At 35.0% G+C, this 25,347-nt stretch overlaps 2 protein-coding genes across 2 annotated transcripts in view; one reads left to right on the plus strand and one right to left on the minus strand.

The window, feature by feature from the left end:
* Positions 1–1,424, plus strand: part of LOC141434418 (uncharacterized) — an 11,553-nt gene extending 10,129 nt beyond the window's left edge. The window contains exon 4 of the mRNA XM_074096837.1: positions 1,416–1,424. Within this exon, the coding sequence (XP_073952938.1) occupies positions 1,416–1,424 (9 nt within the window). The remainder of the gene's footprint in view (positions 1–1,415) is intronic.
* A 591-nt stretch (positions 1,425–2,015) lies between these two features.
* Positions 2,016–25,347, minus strand: part of LOC141434557 (neuropeptide SIFamide receptor-like) — a 116,844-nt gene continuing 93,512 nt past the window's right edge. The window contains exon 4 of the mRNA XM_074096987.1: positions 2,016–3,246. Within this exon, the coding sequence (XP_073953088.1) occupies positions 2,478–3,246 (769 nt within the window). The 3' untranslated portion in view covers positions 2,016–2,477. The remainder of the gene's footprint in view (positions 3,247–25,347) is intronic.

Genomic DNA, 25,347 nt, shown 5'->3' on the forward strand with positions numbered 1-25,347 from the left:
TATGTTATTTTTGTTTTGTGCATTCTAAGCGGCTATAGGCCTCAGCCCCGTTTCGATAAACCACTAAAATAGAGACAAGCTTCGAAAATATTCACTAAAATAAATTGTCTTCATTGAATATTTATTGAATTTGATATTATATTGCGGACCACGTTTAATCATTTCCAAAAACTTTCTAGGTTTACATTGTCGTTAGTTTTTTGTTGCTTGAATCAAAGTATTTTAATGTCAAAAAAATACTTTTTTGTACCATAATTCGAACAACTTGTGATACTGCGTTGATAAGTCAGACTTTCGCTGACCCTACTCGTAAATTTTTTCGCACACTGGAGTTGAAAATTCAATGCTGAAAAAGCTCATTATTGAACCAAAACTAAATAAAATTGCTACTCTGCCAGCACAAATCACACGGAGCAGTAAAATATAGTATTAAATATTACGGCGTTAGCTACTCAATTGGTTTTAGTTCAATCATTGCATTGATAGATTCGACTCATGCTCGAAATATCGTATTCTAAAAAAAATTACAAAGTGCGGGTAGTTCGTGATACGAGTGCCGGTACTATTTGTGATCAACTGCGGGTTCGAAGGACTCGCGCTTCTAGGCAGACTTGACACCCCACACTTCAGTCTACTCGTGACCACGGCCACTGTAATGTTGCCGAATCGTCGAGGTAAATATTACTCGTGTGTGTTAGCGTGATAAGGCCTGTGCGTGGTATTTTGACTATGAGTGCAAATCACGAAAGTTTAAGACATTATGTCGTATTCATTAATTTGGTGTCTTCTAATTTCAGCACTTATGATTTTATAACTTTTGCTATTGTATATCTCGTATGCTGACAGTATTTAACAAAGTTTACTTTCCAGAATATACACACAGACATACAGAATTTACACAGAACAGATATTTCGAGCATGACCCGTTATTTCATTATTTTTTTTACATGAAACTGTCCGTGATTGACTCTTATCTAACCTGATGTAAAGTGCAGATGAGGTCAAAGGTGTATCTCACTGGTTCAGTAACAGCCTATTCACTCTAGCCTTGAAGAGCCCTAGAAAAATGGTATATTCATTGATATTCAATTACTGTGTCCATATTTTAGTCTAAATTATTTTTTACTCACGGTTGTCTTTGAGTTCATTTTTGATACGAAAAAATATTTTCGAAGCTTTTAACCACAATTTTAATGATCCTCATTCTTAAACTATTACTGTAAAACTTAGCACGTTATTCTAATACCATAATTCAGCTATTTTTTTAACACTGAATTTGCAGTTATTTGTGCTTGTATATTTTAGTATTTTACCATTGTACGAATAATCTGTGTCATTAAAGTTTTTATGAGTTATGAACTGTATCATAAAATTATTCCAAATTATTTTGTCAAATCTCTGTAAATGTTTTTCAGGTTCTATGAATTGTGGTTGGCAATTTAAGGTTTTCATAAATTAATTGATCGATGTTCACAATTAACGGCATCAGTCATGCCTACATCTTTAACCAAAAAAAACGATGAAAACTCTTTACAGGAGGATTCATCAAACTGACTCTAGTTCTGTTGAAATATTTCTCTGATTAGGAACTTGAGTTTCAATTTTGTATTTTTGTTTTTGCATAAAAATATTTCATTTATTTATAATTCAGCTATGAACAGTTAGTAATATTATATAGATACACCGTGTTTTAACTTTATTAGCAAACTGTTGCCGCGTTCGTACACTTTTCGAATCTAATAATCATAAAAATAAAACCTACCGCAATTCAGTGATTTCAAGAATGATGAAAGTGAGTTTTTCTTGAGTTTATTTACAAAGTTTATCTACTTAATCATACCATTATGTACTGTGTCATTTTTAAAATAGTTCATTAGTTTTTTTAAGTTAAGTATCGTATTTCAAAACTTACTTCCTACCAATATTTTGTACTGTAGTATTATCTATTATTAGTATAGTAGTAGCTGTAATATTTATCAATATTTTCATACGTTTTATATAAAACTTTAGGGATTTTAAATACAACCAATCAAACAAGGATAAATAAGAAAATAATAAAGGCTCACCAAATGCATTCTAATTGCAAATTATTATGTTATCACTTTCAACGGATACCAAAAGATGAAGTTATAAACTTTTTTGAGTAAGAGATTGTAAGAGATTTCTTCCCTTGTCCAGTTATGTGCGCTTCTCAGCTCTCGCTATACAAAATTACAATCGGTGTAAAAATAAATCTCCTTAACACCTTAACTGACTTACGTATAAAAGTTACACAGTACTAAAATATTCACTGATTATGTTCACTTTACGAGCTAATTGGATAGTCACTTGTACAGACAACACCAAACTGTTCAACTCAAAATATTACCAATAAGTCGTATTCTTCGATATGCTGTTGCACCCTCGTGGCGCGATTCCACCGTGGCTTGCATGGCCTTGTTCGAATGAAATTGTTTCCAGAACATTCCAGGAAGCTCTTAAACTCCCGTGTGATTGTAGATGAAGGACACAGCGTTCTTATCGACGGGCGGCGAGCGGCGAGTTATCGAAGGATGATTGTTGTTGTTGTAATGCCAAGACTTTCTTGTACTTGTGCTAGACGATTGCAACGCAATGGTCTCATAATACCGCAGGCGGCCGCAGCATTTCCTACTCTTTATGATAGCAACAAAACCCTTTCTGTATTTTTTGTTGAAGAAAGCATACAAGATTGGGTTGATGCAAGAGTTGGAAGACCCTAGCCATTGTGCTAAAGGTGTAACAACGGGGAAAATTTCTTCTTCCCATTTCTTGATAGGCCCTCCGAGCTTTATTCTCGCGAAGATCAGATAAAGAGGGAACCAGGATAAAACGAACAATATAACAACAGCGACGAGCATTTTAACAACTTTGACTTTGGATTTCTGTTGCATGCTTTCCATTGCAGCGTCTTGGGTGTCGGTGGGAATGGCTCTTCTCCAGACCTTGATCCAGATGAGGATGTAACACATTGTGATGAGGAGCATTGGTAAGATGTAGCAGAAGATTAAGTTGCCGATTACGAAGTAGAGGATTTCGCTCAAGGGGTTCGGCCAGACATCGAGACAGAGACGAACGTTAGGGTTGTCTTCGAAGACCACGACGAGGTCGAAGAAGAAGACCCAGGGGGTGGTAACGAGGATGGCAAAGATCCAGATGAAGACGATCATCATGCGGGCGCGGCGTTTGGTGATCTGGCACTTCAAGGGCCACCAGATGGCGAGAAATCTGAAACAATAGAAAATAATGTCAATAAAATGTCACTAATAAATAGCTAAAGTTCTGGTTACAGAGGTAGACTAGATTACACAATAACATATTAGCGCGGATCTTTTTAAAAATTAGCGATCCATTTTTAATATAAGTCCGTTTGTCTTCTTTGAACTGCAAAATAGTAACGTTTATTTAAATATTTTGTTAAAATTATTAAATTTGTTACGTGAAAAGTGTACAAACTTCTTCACAACTTTTTTTCTTCTCCAACTCACGAAACTCACGGTACCTAAACTAAAAAATGTAATTTTACACATAAATAAAAAAAAACTCAGAACAAGATCGTGGGATCGAACTTGACTATTTTGCAGGCGTGATCTTTCAAACGACGACTTTTAGCACACAGTTACTACGTCATACGAGAGATATTTTTTACATAGTTAATTTTTATTTTATTTTAAGTTACTGATAAATAGTTTATCTCTTGATTTGTATCTACTACTCACATTATTACACATTAGGAAATGTTAGATTTCTAAAAGAATTACGAGTATACCATCGGTTTAACATCTTATAAACATAACGTTTTAAACTTTCGTGATTCTCACTCATAGTCAAAATACCACAAACGGGACTAATGACACTATTATTACACAAGTAATATTTACCTCGACGTTTCGGCAACGTTACAGTTGCCGTGGTCGTCGAGGTGAATATTACTTGTGTAATAATAGCGTGATAAGTCCCGTTTGTGGTATCTTATAAACAGCCGGTGACATTAAAATTAACCTGAAACATCCCAGGTCTCAATTTGAAAACTTTCGTCCCTCGCCTCTTGATCTCGTCAAGTTTCATTTGAATCTCAATTTACTGGTAGACATTGGAAAATTCTAAGCCCATCAAGGTGTAAATGATCGGTCCAGTGGAATATTTAATTGGTTGCCTGATGAAAGCAACCCGGATCGTTTTGGTCGTTTCGTTTTAAGTTTTCATACCTGAAATGGGAAGGCATTTGAAAAATCCTTTGAATTAAAACTAGCATGAGATATTAACAATTATTTAAATGAAGTACGCGAGTCACTCATGTATTGATAGCCTAATGATGAATAGGGATTTCAACAAGTCGACTAATAGAAATTATGCTTAATTACATATAAAATTTTATTAAACTTGATACTACGCGATTTAACGGTAAACTTCACAAATATGCCAAATTAACGTTGTTTTTTAATGCTATATAACTTACTCTGCATAATAACATATGAAAAATATCTGTTTAACTGCAAAAATACCTCCAAATCCTGGACACTGTAGAAAACTTCCAACTGAGCTGTTGTTGTAATTTTTTTTATACGACTGGATGACAAACGAGCAAGTCAGTCTCTTGATGGTAAGAGATCACCACCTAATCCTTCCTAATCCTGCTTAGCTAAAAATATCAAAAATTGTAACATCTTTTATAGACGTACCGTTTTAATTCACCCCATCGCAGTAAAACAAAAAAAAACTACACTTAAAGATGCCACTACATAACACAAATAAGATGCCCTTTATTTAACGTAAATATTAATTGCCATAATATGAATTCACATAACAGATTCCCATAATTATTTTTCAGCGAAGAAGTCTTGAATGGAAATGAAAAAAAATGAAAAAAATGAAAAAATGTTTATTTCACTAAAACAACATTGTTACAAAATTTAAGGGTTGGGACTTCCTATTAAGTAAACATTATACTTGTATCAGGAAGCCCCGCTCCTCCATATCACAAGTTGTGGTTATAAAAACAAAAGAACAAAAGAAGAAAAAGTAAATTTTAACTATTATACTTAAGCAGTGAGCGTGTGTATGTGTGTGTGTGTGTGTGTGTGTGTGTGTGTGTGTGTGTGTGTGTGTGCGCGTGCGTGTGTGTGAACGTGTCTGAGTATGTGTGTATATACGTGATAATGATGTACATATGTGTCTTTGGTTTACCAAAGAATTTAAACAATTCAAATCTGACCTTATTATTACTTACAAACAGTTACCACCCAACACTCTCAAAACAGTAAAGTCTCTGTCTCCTCATAATTAAGCGTTTTTAACCACTCATTTGTAATTTTTTTACAATTATACAGTTGTAATTGATATATGTCTAACACTTTATTAATTTTATTATATACATAAGCCGATTGAGCTGCAAATTGTCTTTTAGCAAATACAGATCTTGTAGCCGGAAGGGGAGCAACATCGTGTTTCCGTCTACGATTTAAAAGGCTAGAATTAAATTTCAGTGTTTTGTGTAATCTTGTTATTATACTCAAAACGTACAGTTTCCTCATAGACAGTATGTCACTTAGTTGGTAAAGTTCATTCGTTGGATATCTGTATGGCTTAGAGTACATAACCTTTAACAAACACCGGGTTAAAATATGGTCATTGATAATTTGTACTTACTCTTAACTTAAGCACTTAACTTGACGAAATGTACGGTCTTTATTTTGTTACATATTGTATTCGAAATAACCTATCACAGAAATTACGCCGTATTCACCCGGACCTTTCTCTCGAACCCTTTTTCTATGTCCTATATTTATATTCATAACAAGCTTTGTCTATTTTTGGTAATCTATAAGCATTTTCGGCAGAACAAAGGCGCTTTATTAAATCTCTGACCTTTTTATGGGTCACAAATATTTCATGTTAAATCGAATTTACATGCAATCAGCAATTTCTGCGCATGATTGCATTTTTATCGCCTAAATCGCTCTTAGAAAAATTAGACTGTTAAATTGAAAAGCTAGTCAAGTATGAATTACAAGGCAATACTCGTACCGTTAAACCAGAAATTTAAAGTCGGGAGTCGTCGGTTCTTCGTTTTCCTGAAAATTCAAATGAGACAGAATAAAACTGATCTTTTGCTTCGAATTCCGCACGATTAGCAAACTAGTTTAAGTGTATACATATGTTTGTTAGTTGTGTATAGTTTTAAAGTCAAATTTCAGCCACTTTTAGTAATCGGATTGCCGTGAAACTTGGTATGAATATAAAAATAGAACGATTATGCAAACTTAGAAAGAAAAAAAAGCTTTAAAAATTGATTTTTGGCAAAAATCTTTATATTTTTATAAGTCTCAACCTAAAACTATGATCAATATTATATATACTATATGCAATTTATAAAAATAAAATAACAGCCGTAACATCTAGAAGCCATTTATTAGTCATTTGCCGAAGTAAAACTAGGCTTTGTAGTTCTGTTTGGCTTCGTTCGTACAAAGCCAAAACATAATTGGAAAACGAAATGGCTTCTGTTGAAACCTTCATATTTTTGGATTAGGATTTAGCTCTACCATATTTTATTTAATTTATTTCTGATAAAAAAGAAGCCGGTTCAGGGTGTACTGCCGTCACAAGGGGACGTTATCGCCCACTTTGGTAACGTATTAATATTAATTGCGAATCCCAATACAATGTGTGGCCAAGAACCGGGGATAATATTAAAAACAGAGGTTCTATAGGTCACCGGTAATTGGATCATGGTCCCACTTTATAAAAATTAAAACTTAACTCGTAAATTCAATGTATCTCTACGTCATTCTAGAACCTAACTGACGTCGCCTGTCACGCTACAAATATCAAACATTTTGCTTTACATTGCCTCCTTCAAATAAACTTTAGTGTATACATATCATTTAATAATATTGTATTTTAATAATAATACTGATATGCTCGTTTTTTTAAAGATCCCTAAGCTGTACCGCTCCGGAAACCCTGTGTATGTTGTTATGTTGTGTTGTGTTAATATTATGTAGTTTGTACGTATAAGGTTATGTATGTTAAGTTAAACTATAGATATACAGATGGTCGTAGGGGCCGAAAGGTTCTCGAGTGGAGACCGCGGATTTGCAAGTGCAGCGTAGGACGTCCACCAACGAGGCAACTGGAGGTCTATGGGGGAGGCCTATGTCCAACAGTGGACGTCCTATGGCTGATATGATGATAATGAAACAGACAAATAAGTAGACAACAAGGTAATCCTACAAGGTTCTTTTTTAGGTGCGGAACCCTAAAAATTTAAATTTAAAGCAAAACAAAATACTGACTTGTAATTACGCATATAAGTGGTCAAAGCCGCCGTTTTGTCAATTATCTTATAAACAAGCCAATTTTCCCAACCCAAGATTAAACTCAACCCTTTTTGGGTCAGCGTTTTTGCACTTAATATCTAATTATCATATCACATTTATTATGATTTAACATCGCAATTTATCACAATCTCACAACTTACCGTTTCAATAATCAATAGCATAATTCCATGCCATTACGATTGCATTTACATTGACACTAATTGCATTAAACTTTGCGATGATTTAATTCAGTGACATTATTGAGATTAATAAACACCCTGTGACATAAAGTCACGATTTTCTGTGACATTGAATTATGTATTCACGGGTGCGTGTTTCTACTGATATAACAATTGATCGATATTGATATTGATTTTTAATTAAAAATAATTACAAGTTACTGTCGTACCTACAGTATTTTCCTACTTCAAACTGACTAACGATTAGACTTTTTCGTTTAACAGGTGTAAGTTTACAACAAAACAAAATTAGATACAGAATATTGTGACTGCGGATAAAAAGCCACTTTATAGATTATTAAGATAAGACTTTTGATTAAATTAATCCTTTAACAAGCAATATATTTTCTACTGTAATATATTTTGTTTTTGTAAAAAGGCAGCCTGATCATAAAAAAATAAACATACAACTCCTTCTTCTACTTAATTGACAAAATTCAAAGTTTATTTTGCAAATATAGGCCACAGAAGGATCTTTAACATGCATTTTTTAGTCTACCCGCGTATTTGGAAAGAAGAACACGGGAATGATAAATAATGTAGGTACACAGGTTGGAAAGAATCAAAGGGCCTTAGAAGGCAACTACCTTAGATTAGATTAGATTTTTAGAAAAATATGGCTCTGTCCATGCAACTACCTTAAATCCATTAGTTAGCTAATTGTACTGAAAGGAAGCATTCCTTTATTTTTAAAATTGAACAAAGCTGCATTCAAAGATCTTCTATTCCCTTGTCTTACCCAGGAATCGAACCAACTACAAATTAAAAAAAACCCGCTTTTTATTTACGAATCAATAGCATTATTGTTCAGGATAAAATTTGCCTAATAAACATTTGGGGGTTGTTTGCTAAATATAATTAGCAAGCTTGTACTTTATGATTATGATGTCTTTGGATGTTAGAGAGATAAGAAAATTATAACGTAGGTATCATTTACTTGTTACAAGGGAACAGTACTAGGTAATGTTAATAAATATTATATTTAATGGTATCTCGTACAACAGATGAGTGTAAGGCCAAATGTTTATTGGATAAATTGTATCCTAAACAATAATCCTATCGATTTGAGTACTAAAATAGAGTGTTTATTTTTTTAATTTTTAGTTCGTTAGATTCCCGGGTGAGACAAGCGAAGTTTAGAAGATCTTTAAATGCAGTTTTGTTTCATTTTAAAAATAAAGGAATGTTTCCTTTCGGTACAATTAGCTAACTAAAGGATTTAAGGTAGGTAGTTACCCTCTAGCGCTCATTGATTTTTTCCACCCTGTATTTATAGTAAGTATAACAAAGTTATTTTTCACACCTCTCATTCAGAAAAGTAACTTTTCTTCCCTGACGAGAGAGAGCAAAGTGCAACTTTTCTGTTCAAGGCTTTCTAAGTGTTTTATTGCAAATGGAATATTTCTAAGTTGATAATTGTAAAACCACGCCATTTTATATGCTGGTTGCTCTTTACTTTTATATTATTAGTTTTTTTTTTTCAAGTTTCTCAATGCTCGGTGTGAAAAGTTGTATGAGCCACTCGGGATCAAAATTATTTTCATCTTGGGCGTTAACACTTGAATCCCTCATTACGCTCATGATTCTACTTTAGAATCCCTCGCTACATTTTGGATTCAATGAACCGCCCTCGCCGTAAATACACAATTTTGCTTCCTTGTGACACAAATAACTATTAAAAATCAGTGGATTCACCAGCTCGACTTATTCACTTCCATAAAATTAATGTAGGTATTAACTTAATAATAATAAAACATTTCCACACCTCGCAAGACGATAATTAACCTGAATCCCGTTCTGAATAAAAATAATTAGTCAATGTAGACCTTTACATTGCAGTTACAAATTTAAACCGATTCTTCATTTTTTTATTTGGGTTCCGTATTACAAGGAAAAAAGAATGTTTTGAATCATTTTTATGCCCGTCTGTTAGTTTGTATAGACGTTGTTTTATAATACAAAACTTTAGTTTTGAAGAGAGAAGCGTAGTTGGCACACGTTGAGTTGTATATAAATACATGTACAAATGTGGAGTCTGTAAAGGAGTTCGTCTTTCCGTCTTTCAAAAACCTTTTTCCAACGAACTCTTGAAAGAACAAAAGTTGATATAATATTAATATTAAATAGTCAAATTGGCAATCCTTGATGCTGTGACACCATAAGTTTTTAAAGTGTACTTGATCAAAATATACAAACTTTCATAAATGTATTTTCCTACATACATCTTTCTCTGACATTGCATTATGAATTTTGACACAATCTGATTAGAAAGAAAAACTTACAGAATAAAAAAAAGTTCGATCGGAACCATCAGTGCGTGACTCCGACTCGCACTTCACCGGTTGTTATATCGGCATGTTAAAGAAATAAAACCCGTATTTGCAACACGGCATTTTCAACACAGCGTCGAAGATATAAAGTCCAATTTCGCACAGTTAAATATTATGTGATTTTTTCACGAATAATTCACACTGTTTGTTAATTCCGGCGCCAAGATCTGTCAGACAAGTTCAAGATAAGATAAAAGTAACTGTTAAGTCCATGTCCATACCAAAAGCAAAAATTTAAATCTTACATTTATATCCATAAAGTTCAAGTAGCATTACAGCATGAGACTTGATTTTTTTAAGGTGATTCGTCAGTCACATTGGAACATGACATTGACATAGAAATCAGATAATTGATGATTTTGAAACACGTAATAAGCTCGAAGCACGCGATAGGTAAATAAATGGTATACTTAATTTAGCTGCAAACTGAAATAACGTTGCACATAATTTAAAAACAGAAGCTATTTAGTGTCAAAAATAATCAGTCAAAAGCGGGTAGGACACGAGGTAAGCTCCATACAAATTTAGGGGTTCTTTCACCACCGTGCCGTCTCCGTCTATTCGAACAAAACAAACAGAGAAGGCATCAGATTTATCCGTCAAATAAATTTATCCAATCAATGAATGGTGAAACAGGGTTTTTTTTTTTCTTTAATGGCTTTTACTTTTGCCGTGATAGCAAGACGTATTTTGCCAGTGTCGGCGTAGAGACATTACACACGCGAGGAGAATGTTCGGTTTATGAAATTTTGATCTTGGGGAAGGAACAGACAGGAGAACTAAAACAAATAACATATGTTATGGACGGCACAAAGACCACAAAGACAATTAATTTTTTTTTAATTTTAGGGTATTGGAAGAGATGCCCTGGTGGCCGAGTGGTTTGACCTATGGCCTCTCAAGCAGAGGATCGTGGGTTCAAATCCCGGCTCGCACCTCTAAGTTTTTCGGAATTCATGTGCGAAATTACATTTCAAATTTACCACGAGCTTTACGGTGAAGGAAAACATCGTGAGGAAACCTGCACAAACCTGCGAAGCAATTCAACGGTGTGTGTGAAGTTCCCAATCCGCACTGGGCCCGCGTGGGAACTACGGGCCAAGCCCTCTCATTCCGAGAGGAGGCCTGTGCCCAGCAGTGGGACGTATATAGGCTGGGATGATGATGATGATGATGATTGGAAAAGTGTTAAGCATGCTAGAATAAAAGGAAGAGTTGAAAAAAACAGGGGTTAATCTCTTCTAAGTCGGTGCGCTCTCGAGAGAGTTGTTGTGGTCGGTTGAGGATAAGTAGTGAAATAAATCCAGATAACTCAAGTTTTAAATCGAGTTTAGCTCGACATGTTTCATTTTGTATAGCCCTTGTTCTCAGAGCACAAATTGCAGGTGGTAGGACCTTGTGCAAGGTCCGCCCGGATTGCTACCACCATCTTGCTCGCTAATCCTGCCGTGAAGCATCAGTTCTTGCACTGTTGTGTTTCGACGTGGAGAGTAACACAGCCGGTGAAATTACTGGCACTGAGGTATCCCTTCTTAGGCCTCAAGGTTGGCAACGCATCTGCAATACCCCTGATGTCAGATGTTTATGGGCGGTGGGGTTTACTAATGTTTAATAACCGTTTAATATTTCTGAAACAGTGAATATTTCAGAATTTTTATAAAACTAACCTAACCTAACCTAAAGGGTTCTACACGATGGCTCTGAAATAAATCCTGAATTATTTACAGTTTTAGAGTTTGCGAAATGAAAAGTTGCGAAATGAAACAGGTTGCGAAAAGGCAGTACTCGGGGCGGTGGTGATCTCTTGCCATCAGGAGACCCACTTGCTTGTTTGCCATCCAGTCGAATAAAAAAATTAGGTACTATACTAGGATGGTCAGTTCAAAGTTACTGAATTATGACTTAAAAAAAGTTAATCTTACAATGTTATGGATCGCAAACGGTGACTTTTTATTTACCCCTATTCTATCTACGAGCATTCTGCGTCAGTAAACCATTATGTCTCTGCTAACTAGAAGCTTTGGGCTAAGCCAACAGATAGTAAAGGATTCCAAAAGATGCGTAGGCTCCAGAGCTCCAGATAAGATCTACCATTACGCTACTCTACCAAACAAAAGTTCTATGAACTATCTAAGAAGTTTTTTAGTATTCCGTAACCCAGAAAGAAAAACCGCTACGAACCCATAGGATCTCCATTCATCCGGAGACATATGGGTCAATCACGGATCAGTTTTTAATTTAAAAAAAAACCGTATGTCAGTCACTTTTTCTCAGGAACGGGCGAAGGTATCAATTTGAAATAAAGTTACGGGGTGTAATTTTAAAATACAGCGTGTATTTTTGATACTACCTCAAACTGTAACCAGACGAAGATTTAAGTGCTGTGAACCGATATCAAAATAAATTGTTAATTTAGAATTAACTACTAGAGCGTAATTATTTTTTGAAATATTTTCAAGCAGCAATGTAATGCGTACAATAATTTCGTCATGATCGTAGAACAACGACGGTTCCAACAATTTTTCAAAAATCGTTTTTTTTCGAAATCTTTCGTAAAACGTTGTAATTTATGAGCTGACATTTTTATTTTCCTTATTTTTTTACTAATTACAACATTATCGAGTTTGAATACCGACGGATTTGATTTTTGGTCGTAGAACATAGACTCGTTTGACATCCCGTCGTTGTACCATGCATATTCCTACATCCGCCCCCTCTCCTCTGCCCGGCGGACTCGCACTTGCGTCCTTGTTCTAGTAATGTCACATTACTTTGAGCTTTTAATGATATTTTGTGTTAGTAATGTAGTAAGATAGTAATGAAATCAACATTTTCTCGCGAAATTACTTTTATAGCTTTATGTAATTAAAAACGACGAAATGTTAAAACCGTCTTTGTTGCACGCAGTTGAAAATTGTAAGATAGTTATGGCTTTTTTTCTGTTTAGCGGTTATTTGAAATAATATTTATTAATACTTGGTTCAAAATATTTCACCCAGAATAGTTTCATTTTTGTGACGGATGAAAAAATACGACTGTGTCTTGGGGAGGTATTGTTGGCGTATGTTATATACCGACAGTGTTCATCGGATAAACAGCAGTCGGATATGCAAAACCGTCGTTATCAATCGGACGTGTTTTCATATCCGTCGTTATTCAATTGAAAGTTAATGGATTTTATGTATTATTTTGTTAATTTTTTAGGGTTCCATACTAAGACAAGAAAGGACTTGTCACGAGTAATAAAAAAACGACTTAGCTGGCTTTTTCATTAACTTCTCTTCATGTCCCACTCCACCTTTGCCGCCAGGTGCTGTAAATGTCTATTAAGAAATGCTTGACCTACCTATGGGATGAAGTTTTCTCTGATGTTAACCATTACAAAGAGCTTCATTCACCAGTTGAAAAGTGTCTACTGAATACGGAAGACACAACAAAAACCGCTACTAGCCTACTACGGCTTCATCTGATGTCCTTATCCTTAATAAAGATGCGTATATGCCTGCAAACTATGTCCCCGGTTAATAAATTGCCCGCCCTCAGCTAGTATTACACCAAGATTTAAAAGTCCTACCACTAATGATTTAAAATTCTTGTCTCCTGTGATTTCTGATAGATTGCCTGCTGATAGCATTACTGCACTTAATGTAGCTAGTTCCTCACCGCCAGCTAGTTTATAGCTAAATATAAGCCCTCCCGAGCCATTTATACTTGCCACCATTGCCACATTCACAAATATTGTCTTCTGTTCAAAATCCTGCGACGCCTGATCTATCAGTTGTTGTTAATACTCCTATACTGTCCCCACCACCCCCACTAAATAAACACAGAAAATGTTATGATCCTTTTTGCTGTCAACATGATCCTGATTATTTCATGTGTCCATCTGAGTGGAATCTGTGGATAGGTATGAGTTCCGCTCAGCCATCACCAGCTGCTGCGGTAAAGATCAGGACACGAATAGGGGTAAAAAGTGTTCTCGAAGACGAGTGGGGAGTTAATAAGAGGAAGAAATTTAAAAACTCGGTAAAAGTTACTTTTCAAGAAGAGGAAAAACTTTTGAAGAAATACGGTCTAGTGTGTAACTGTAACATGAAATCCCACCAAAAACATTCTGTAAAAAACTAGCCAACTCTCGATGGAGCTGCTTGTTTATCTCTAAAAAGTAATGAAATCTAGACAAAGTCGTGTCAAGTCTAAGGTTCCTTACTGCGATTTCTTTATTATTATAGTTAATGTTGTGTGACTTGGCCGTTGACTTGTACCCACTCACGTATAAATAATATTGAGTCTTAAGTCTTATCCAGTAAATGTTGAGACTCAATACGCGGACAATGTGAAGAAATCGCAGTAAAGAACCTTAGACTTGGCACGACTTTGTCTAGATTTCATTACTTTTTAGATAAACAAGCAGCTCCATCGAGACTTGGCTAGTTTTTTACAGAATGTTTTTGGTGGGACTCTGGATAAGACTAGACTGAACATTCTATAGAAAGAGAACAGTCGAACTTTTTGCGGTGCAAATACGACTTCGAAGAAGATTTCTAGAAGATTGCCAAGCATTAGTTATTTGTAAGGAAACAAGAGGCCCGTGGTGGTGTGTCTGTAGCATTTAAAAATGAATACTCATCACTTATTCCTATTGCTGATGACAAAGATCTTATTAGCCTTTGTAAATAAGGAATGATGATTAAGATGATGATTTTACATGATTTCAGTACTTTGTTAATGCAAAACAGAAAGTGCAATGTACAAGGATAGTTTCGAAACGTTATGATCTCATAAGTCATTAACCTTGATATTGATTAAAGTTAATGCAAATTTTGTTTTCCATTGAATAGTGTTCGACGCCAAAATGATTCTAAAACTTTTGAAAGTTATTGCATTAAAAATAATGTCAGTATTACTACAAAGATATTTTTCTGATTATGCTAACATAAAAAAACTGTGTAATGTGATCTCGTTAATATTAATGGAAACGTCTATTTCAAAACGTACTTTGTCTTTTACTTATGTGAATATTTTATTTTCATAGGTCTTATATTTTTATTTTGTAGTTGATTTAGCAAGAAACTCTTAACTTTTGTTTCTTAATTGTATAAATATGTCATTTTTGATTACTTAAATTGCAATATATTTCTGTGTGTCTATTTAAATTTCAAATCCGACAAAAAATATCAACGGTACTCCCTAAGACATAGGCGGCATATGTGATACGTCACACGTTAGAGTAAGTTTATCCGTGAAATAATGGCGGATTTTGACATCCGCCTTTAATACATCCCTCGAACATAGGCGTAAATGACTTTTTACGAAATCTAAGTGAAATTAAAATAAAATCTATAGCACACGTTATAAAGAACCCTTGTTTAAACCTCATTGCCAAGTTTCAAATAAAAATGCGTAACCGTTCAAAAGTTATAGTATAAATACCAATTTCTGAGATTAAAACTGCTGTACTGTAAAGTTGTCAAATATCACATCCGTCTTTGTTCTACGATCATGACGATTTGATAAGAGAGAAACGTAAAGCTGTTACGTCAACAAATATGCGACGTTTTGAATAAAAAAACAAAGCAGTATCACGTAGTGATACATTGCGTGCTAATTAATTTTGGAAGGAAAATAATAAGTCAATTTTCTTTACTAAAACATAATAAAATATGATTATCAGGGCCTTCACTAATTACACTTTTGAGGTAGTATCAAAAGTACACGATGTAGATACACAATTAGTGATTCTAGATCAGTTAAGCTAAAATTAGTCTGATAAAATAAAGGATATTCGTACTGTTTGAAATTAAATAACAAACTAAATTATTAGAAACTATAAATTTAACCCGGCTAATTTGAACAAATGAGTTGTTCTCATCTCAGAATAAGAGGGCTTGGGTCTAAGTTCCCACGCGGGCTCAATGTGGATTGGTAACTTCACACACACCACTGAATTTCCTTACAGGTATGTGCAGGTTTCCTTTTCCTCACCAATTTTCCTTCACCGTTCTCATGGTCAAATATTTAGGTATTATATACATTAATTATTAATCTAATACTTTTAACTAATGAGATATTCTCTTAACTAGTTACATCAGTCTTACGTAATATTTTGTTCTATTTACATCATTAATTATTTGCTTCATAAACAATATGTTGGTTGGAATATTGAAATGTCCCTTAGGCTGCATAAATTAGAACGCCAAGGTTCCATCTGCTAAAACAATCATTCGATTCGACTTACATACATATTCGATACGTTTTTTTTTTGGTCAAGGTAACTTAATTATTTATTAGTAGGTAATTAGTACTAATTAGCTGTAAACCGCGACTTATGAAAAATTCGCTTATCGAACTATTGATTGGTAGAGATCTCTTAAAGGGATAAGTCCGCCTTTGTACAAGTATCTCAAAGTTTGTCAATTGTATTTTGTTAATTTTATTTTGTACATTATCACTAGCCTAACCTAGCATAAAGAACTGTACAAGATGGCCGAGAAAAAAATTAGGAAATATGTAAGATAATTTTCACAAACGCATTTTTTCTGACTAGAGAATTTTCAGCCGGGGCTCGGACGACATAAGGCGTGGGTTGCCATGCTGCTGAAAATATATGCGACTAATAAAATAATCGACTGGTCAAATAAACGAAAAAAATAAACGCGAACAATAAAACTGGGCAAGAGCGTGTCGGACACGCCCGAAATAGGGTTCCGTAGCCATTACGAAAAAAATAAGTAATACTTCACTAAGGATTTCGTATTTCGTACGGAATATTTCAAGTTTAGGTGTATTTTATACCTTAGGCTGCTATTTACTCTTAAACTACTAATTATTCTCAAGAAAATTAAACCGTTATAGTTTTCCTTGTAAGTATATCAATACTTATTACCATCCTGATTTTTTTCAAATTTTTCGGGGGGACGCCCGATTTTAACGAAAATTTGCACTTTAAAGTTAAATATTTTGCAAACAGATCACTGAATCAAAAAATCGTTTTAAAACCCCCGTAATGGTTTTAAAAGACCTAGCCAACGATAGCCCACACTATAGGGATGGATGAGAAAAAAAAATCAGCCCCACTTAACGTCTATGGGAGGTACCCTAAAAAAATTTTTTTGAATTTATTATTGTACCATTTTGTCGACATAGTTTATAAATATATTCGTGCAAAATTACAGCTTTCTAGCATTGATAGTCCCTGAGCAAAGCCGCGGACGGACAGACAGACAGACAGACATGGCGAAACTATAAGGGTTCCATTTTTGCCATTTTGGCTACGAAACCCTAAAAAAGACGAATAAATAAATTTTCGAACGTGAAAAACAGCGATGTGAAAATTTGCTACTAAAAAAAATGCGTTTCTGAAAATTATCTAACAAACCTTCACGTTATAAATTACAATACAATACAATAACTCTTTATTGCACACCAACACAGTAAGCAGTACATAAAACACCGGTATATACATAGAGATTTTCTAAGGTAAGCAATGGACGGCCAATTACCTAATGTCCTTCATTCAAATTCATGAGAGAGAAAAAACCCTAAAAACTACAGCAAAATGTTCACTAACTACATCGCTCATAATTTAATAACCGTGAAAACTACCATATTAAACACTATGAGGTCGTTAACGTCTCAATATAATTGTGAGCCTTTAATGCATATTATCTTATAACACAAGTTATCACTAAACAAAAGAAAACAAGTCTTATTCATTTGTAACAAAGTCGTATCAACCGTACAAATTAAGCAACCTTAAGAGATACAATATTGCACTTGCAACCGCCGTAAACGACAATCAACTCTATTGTAAAGTAATACCACTGTTGCAAACTTCATTTAATGCTTTGCAACTTGAATTGAGCCATTATAACCAATTGCGTTGTGATTAACGAAAGTCGATCTTAGTGTTATTGTCATTGAGTTGTATGTAGAGACAAAGGTAAAGTTGCGCGTACCGTTAAGGCTGCACGATGTTTGATTTATAAGTAAGATGGTATGAAAGGTCAAGATTAGATTCAATTGATTTATTGTTAGTTAGTATTATTGTGACGTAGTTATTAACTTAACAGAACCTTACTTAATAATTATTAGTACAAGGATTTTGTAAAAGCTTTGTCGAAGTTAAAGTTACAACCTTACAACACTATTCGGTTGTTACATCGACGTGGTGGGAGTGGGAACATGATTTAAGCATGCTTTTATCTTTTTTATTAATCTAACATTTGGCACGAACCCGATGACAAAGCAAACCAAAAAAAAACTAAGTAAAAATTATATTCATTAATTATTTTCAATTTACACACACCGATTTCTCACAGATAAAAAATATATAAGTACAAAAAGAACGTATAAAACGTAATTAAACAATCCCCAATTCTATATGACAAAAATTAAAATTGTCTGTTTTCCGATCCGATCTAATACATATAACCTTCTCTTTTTGCAAAAAGTAAAATAAAACAGAAAATATTCAACGTCGAACGTAGATTACCAATTTTTTTCTCTTATTTTACAAAAGTCCAAGTAAAGTGAAACAAACTTATTCGAACTAACAAGGAGGTTTTGTCGGGCGCTATCTTGTTCTACGAGTAATCAAAAGTTAGATCAATTTTGAATAAGTTAAAAGCCAATGACCTCATAGTAGGAACTTCCTGGGTTTGTTATGTTTATTATGTGAGAATTGGCTTCATGTTTAAGTATGGTATTTGTGTTGATTAATAACTTAACTGGTTTTTGGCTGTAGCGTTGCTTACATGTTTCAATTAAATCCTATCTGCAATTTTATTTATCATGATTTATACAATTTTGACACACGTATTTATCTTAAAGATGTTGATTATCTTAACTATTATGAACTATAACAATAAAAACTACAAATACTCGTGGAACTCCCCGTCTGAAATTGATAAAATGTATAAATAATTATATTACTGTGATTTTTGACATAGAGATAGTTCATGGGCCCGAGAGTGACATAGGCTACTTTTTATCCCGGAAAAATGCACAATCCAGAGGGAACAGTCGCGATAAAATTCCACGCCGGCGAAGCCGCGGGCAAAAGCTAGTTATTATTTCTATTTATGTCCTAAATTTGGTAATATTTTTTTATTTAATTTCCAATTGTCAATTGATTGAATTTTGTTAATTACCTATTCAACGAACTCATTTTGAATTATTATTTGTAACTTTATTCTGAAGTTCAAAAATTATATTATTAGAGAGAAATAAATAAATTTTGGTATGGTAGAGCCTTACTGTAGCCGCTTGCTGGCTGCAGTAAGAATCCATGGGCCGGCTCGACCGGGTTAGCACCACACTCCCACAGAATACCGGCGTGAAATACCAGTTTTGTTACTGTGTTTCGTACGGTGAGCGGGAGATCCGGAGGCCCAACTCCCCTCCCCCTCCCCCTCCTCCTTCCCCCTTTAGCCCCATTTTTTGGCCGGCAACGCACCCGCAGTCCTAATAATGCTGTAGGTGTCCATGGGCGGCGATGATCACTTACAATCAGGTGACCCGCAAGCTCGTTTGTCAGCTATTTGACATAAAAAACCCTCTTTTATTTTACATTAAACTCTACATGTAGTACTATCCCCAAAACAGACAATGACACTTTAATTAAACTAAAAGGGAAATCGGAAAACTGAAATGGCCGGACTTCCCCGGGCTTTATACAGTAATTAATAGTTTAACATCATTTCACTAACTTGCAAAATCCAGCGGAACGTGTTAATGGATTTCAGTGGTTACAGATTACTATTTTAACTTACTAAAACGCATAACTACTTTGGAAAGGAAAGTGTTGTTGAGTACTTCTCAGTAATAAACAGGGTGTTCACGTAATGACCTATCCTCACCGTTGAACGTCGAAGACACACACAGACACACGTGTAAACACGCACGCACACGCGCAGAGGTAAAGCATGAGTTTAATTGAGCCATATTAAAGCTCACGCTAGAAAATAAGCTTTTTTAAATTTTTCTTATAAATTTTATACAATTAGTAATCAGGGTTGCAGTAAGTAATCAAAATTTTACAAAATATTACCTACTAGCCGTTACCAGCGACTCCATCTGCGCAAATTTCCATTTTAACTATCCCGCGGGAATTATGCAATTTTCCGGGATAAAAACTACTCTATATCCTTCCCCGGGACTCAAACTATATGTATACAGAATTTCATCTAAGCGGTTTAGCGGTTTAGACGTGATAAAGTAACAAACAATTAAACAAACAGACTTACAAACTTTCGCATTTATTATATTACCTATGTATACCTTTTATATAGGTCTACGTATTTCCTGATTATAAAATTTGACTGAGGAACTAATTCGATTTTTGACAGACACTTAGTCAATAGCAAAAATATTTCACCTTACGAAAAATAATACTTCCGAATATTTGTTTTATATTCCATGCGTTGGCATCTAGTTATCTCAATTTGTATTATACAAGAACCATTGTTCCATGACCTTTGCATTTCAATGTTAGCATGGAAACAGCTTTGTTAAACCATGGTTAATTACAAGGCCGTTAATCCAAAAAAAATCGTGTAATTTAAAAAGGGCAGCCATTAAATTTTTCTAAAGCAAATTTAATCTAAGTAAATTTAAGTTATAAACAGCTAAGTACTTATTATCTTCCATCCTCAAAAAAATTTAAACAAGCGAGACGCGAGTAACGAAGAGAGAAGTTATATGTTATAATTTATATATTTAATAAAACATAGCACCATCATTACAGGACATCCAATGCGATAGTGTATCAACATAGTTAAATACAAATTAGCTAACTTAAAAGTTAACATAAAGGAAATGTCTATATTACTACAACATTACAATAACATAAAACATAAAAAGTCACTTTAGTGAATCCACACAACGAACATGGGAACAAAACTATCTTTTCAGCCAAAGAGCATAATAGGTACCCACGCAAAATGTTTGTCATATAAATTAGCAACTTATCTGAGTGATAAAAAGTCCTTAATTTCAATCTATTGTAATAATTACGTCAGCGAAACTTTTCTTTTCAGAAAAACTTTGCTGTAATTGAATAAGTATACGTAATATTTGCATAATCATCTTCTAAGTAATCATTAAATATGGCTCGAATTTTTATAACTATTTATAAAAGCAATCAACCTTTTTATCATAAAGAGAATAGTTTTCTTTGTCCCCGTAGGGTTTATCAACCTTTTTTCAATTCATTAATGCCGAATCAAAGTTATAACGAAACAAAAGAAAATATACATTTTAACGAGAATTGTATTCTGGTTACTGATTTCACACTGATTGAAAAAATATTTGAAAGGCTATAAATTTGTAATGTATGGCATTAAGGGGATCCCATGCCCCAATGACTTTCAATCTGAATCCCTTAGTTTTCTAATGTTTTTTGTAGTTTATTATATTAACAACAGCGGCTTTAAGCAATATAGTATCCCATATTTACTTCAAAGTTCATTGTCTTCGAGATATTTGGCATCAAAGTTGAACAATTTTAGGCCAAACAACTGATTTTCTGGCCATAACTTTTGTGTTAATTAGTTTCAAATGAAAACCTTAGACACGTTTTTAGAGACGTCAAAGACGAACCCAAATATGTAGTTTCGTATATGGTATATCTTTCACGACAATAAAGATACGAAATAAGTGTTTTTTTAGACATTGTTTAAAAAGTTTTATCCAAATCAGTCCAGCCGTTTCAGCATGAAGGAGTAACAAACATACTCACTCACTCACAAACTTTCGCACCTCGCATTTACGAGTCAGTAAGAGTAAATGTGTTCTTCAGTGGAGACCACTTCTCGCCAAACGTGGTGTAGGATGCCCTTCCCCCCCCCCAGTAGAGTAAAAAATCTGCGAAAAGCTGCTGGTAGAAGCTGGATGCGTGTAGCCGAGGACTGGGTGCAATGGCGCATTGTAACAGACCTATGTCCAGCAGTGGACTACCGTAGGATAAGCTAACATGTCACTTCAAAGTTCAATATGAAACATGTCTAAGAAGCATCGCTAGAAAATCAACTTTCAAATTAAAAAAATTGCATTCAAATCGGTCCACCCGTTTAAGAGCTACAGTGCCACAGACACACATAGCGGTCAAACTTATAACACCCCTTTTATTACGTCGGGGGTTAGTGATTATGATAATGAAGATTTTTTGTTAAGACACCGGGTTTAATTCAGCTATAACGATTGGTCCGAATAGCGGGAAGGCCAATGAGGCTCAGACAGGCTTTGCCGCTAGCACAACGGATTATCAGTATGATCTGCGTAAGCACCTAAACAATCAACGGGTCTGGCCTTATACCACAGTAAAACAGGAGCAATATTCCGTCTCGGCAGCGTCCTTAATATAAGTACCTACGCCGACTCGAAACACAAACGAGCGATGGGGCTGCCTACTCTACTAGCTGTCACTCTTCAGTTATGTATTTGATTTGATAATGTCACATGAAATTTAAAGTTTAAAATCCATTGTTTTATTTAAAACTTTCTTTCTTTCTAAGTTGTGTTTAACAAAAAGGCATTTTACTTTATTTTAATAAACCACAAAATTTATTATGTTTTAAACGGTTTTATTTGGCTTCATCACTACTTATACGTGGTGGCCGAGTGGTTTGGCCATAGCCTCTCAAGCAGAGGATCGTGGGTTCAAACCCCGGCTCGCACCTCTGAGTTTTTCAAAATTTATGTGCGGAATTACATTTGAAATTTACCACGAGCTTTACGGTGAAGGAAAACATCGTGAGGAAACCGGCACAAACTAATGAAGCAATTCAATTGTGTTCAATGAAGTTCCAAATCCGCACTGGGCCCGCGTGGGAACTACGGCCCAAGCCCTCTCATTCTGAGAGGAGGTCTGTGCCCAGCAGTGGGACGTATATAGACTGGGATGATGATGAACAAGTATCTCGGTCGCGCAATGAATAGAGAACAAAGTTCAATATCTCAAAAACGGCTGAACCGATTTTGATAAAACATATCTAAGAACCATCGCTAGAAACCCTGATTGCAAATATTAAACGGCATTCAAATCGGTCCACCCGTTTAAGAGCTACTGTGCCACAGACAGACACACATAGCGGTCAAACTTATAACACCCCTCTTTTTGCGTCGGGGGGTAAAAACCTGCGTAATTATATGGCAGAGCCGTGACACTAATTATTGGAAGAATCATTATTCCAACACCTCATTATAGAAGACGACTAGAAAAAATAATTTCCGACTTTGAAAGGTCATTGCACCGGCCATTTTTTCGGAAAAATTAGATCCCTTGAGGCATGTTTAAAAGTCATCGTGGGAGGCATCACTCAGCCAAATTCGAGTGACAGGAGAGTTGCCAGTAAACGGAGAATTTTTCGACATCCTTTGTTCGAAATTTTTAAAGAAGCATTTATTTAGCAACAAAATTGAATTGTAACTATTAATATACCTTTAACTTAAATTACATAAAAACCTAAAACAAATAAATATGAAGCAGCAGTGCTTGCACTGCTGTGTTTTGGCGTGGAGAGTAAGACAGCCGGTGAAATTACTGGCACTTGCGGTATCCCATCTTAGGCATCTAGGTTGGCAACGAATCTGCAATACCCCTGGTGTTGCAGGTGTTTATGGGTGGTGGTGATCTCTTACCATCAGGAGACCCACTTGCTCGTTTGCCATCCATTCGAATAAAAAAAGACCATAACCTAACATTAAACAATAAATTTTAGGACATCTTAAGTTTTTATTTTTTTGCTCTTAAACAGGTGGACCGATTTGAATGAGGTTTTTTTTTATTGAAAGCAGGTTTTCTAGGTTAATCCTTAACTCTAGAGATTCTAAGAGATGCAACGGCAATCTTTCCACAAATTTTCAAATCAAAATGACATTAGTTCCTTTCAAACATTTAACAGGGCGTGGGTACAAACATTGAGAGCTCAGTCTATTTCGGGGCACATTACAGCGGGCGGACCTTAATCTTATTAGTATTGTGAAGCAAAAGAGCCAATTTTTGTTATTCAAAAGTCTTGAGCCATTTAGCTTTTTTTTTTACAATCTTTTATTTAACTTGCAATCTATGTAGGCGGGTCAATTCTTACAAGTTGAATTTGAACCACTTCCGGTCGCCGTACTGAAACTTTGGCATGCTGAGTAGGTATGTAAATCTGGTGACAATACAATTATGATTGGTTTTTTGGAGTCTTTTTGTATTTTTTATTTCAACTCCAAATTTGTTACTTTTACGGGTATCCCGTGAAACCATATCGAAAATACAAACTGAGACATGGATGCACAGAAAAACCAGAAAAAGAGGCCACCGACCTGAGGACCTGGGTTCGATTCCCAGCGCTGGTCTCTTTTTCTAGTTTTTCTGTGCATCCATGTCTCAGTTTGTATTTTCGATATGGTGACAATACAATAATCTGGCAATGACATCCTGATAGTCCGGCCAGGATCGTCTCTGCAGGTCGGAACTTCTCAACGGTTAATGGCATCGACTTGAAATTTGGTACGAAAATGTAGTATGACAATGCATGTATACTCAGCAAAAAAGGTTGTAATAAAAATGAAATTTTGAATAAAAACTTATACGGGCTCGCCTCGATTCTTGACGCTTAGAGGACTAAAAACATTAGCTTTTATACTCTCAGGCCTAGTTTTATTCAAGAGCCTAGACTTTCTAATAGAACTAGGCTTGAGAGCTTAAAAGCTTTTTAGGCTTTAAGACCTCTAGAGGTCAAAAACCGAGGCAAGTCCAAAAAAAACCTAACCAACAAAAAGTTGGAAAACCCCGACTTTGTAACTTCAAAGTTCAATATCTCTAAAAACCTGCTCTCATAAAAACAGCATTCAAACCGGTTCGCTCGTTTAAGAGTTACGGTGCCACAGACTGACACACACATAGCGGTCAAACTTTTGCGTCGGGGGTTAAAAAAAAAAGACCTGAAAGACTCAGGCCTTTTGAAACACTAGTCAATATTCATTTAGTAGTTGAAAAAAGGAGACAAATTTAATATGTTGACTCAATTAAGGGTTATGGTGATGGACGGACTGGATAAACGGACATCCAAGCGGCAGGAACTTCACCCTTATGTAGTATTCCTTTGGCCCGCACGAAGCGGTTCGATTCTTCATTCCTAATGCAAATAGCAAAGGATAATTCACTCCCATCGTCTGTATTGCCGGATTAACAACTTAGAACTCTTAAAGGCTAAAGTGAATAGGCTGTAACCGAACCAGTGAATTACTTTTGCCCTCATCTGCAGGTCCATCAGGTGAGATAGGATCAATCACGGCTTAGGTTTTTGTAAAAGGCAGAAACATAGTAGAGAAACTAAAGTCAACAGTGGTAAAATATATTTAGCATGATAAACCAAAAAAAAAACAATCGACAATCTTCAACTATGCACTGGAAAAACTATCATTATAACTTAATGTTATGAATTA

The sequence above is a fragment of the Choristoneura fumiferana genome, chromosome 13 (assembly GCF_025370935.1).
Source record: "Choristoneura fumiferana chromosome 13, NRCan_CFum_1, whole genome shotgun sequence".
Taxonomy (NCBI): domain Eukaryota; kingdom Metazoa; phylum Arthropoda; class Insecta; order Lepidoptera; family Tortricidae; genus Choristoneura; species Choristoneura fumiferana.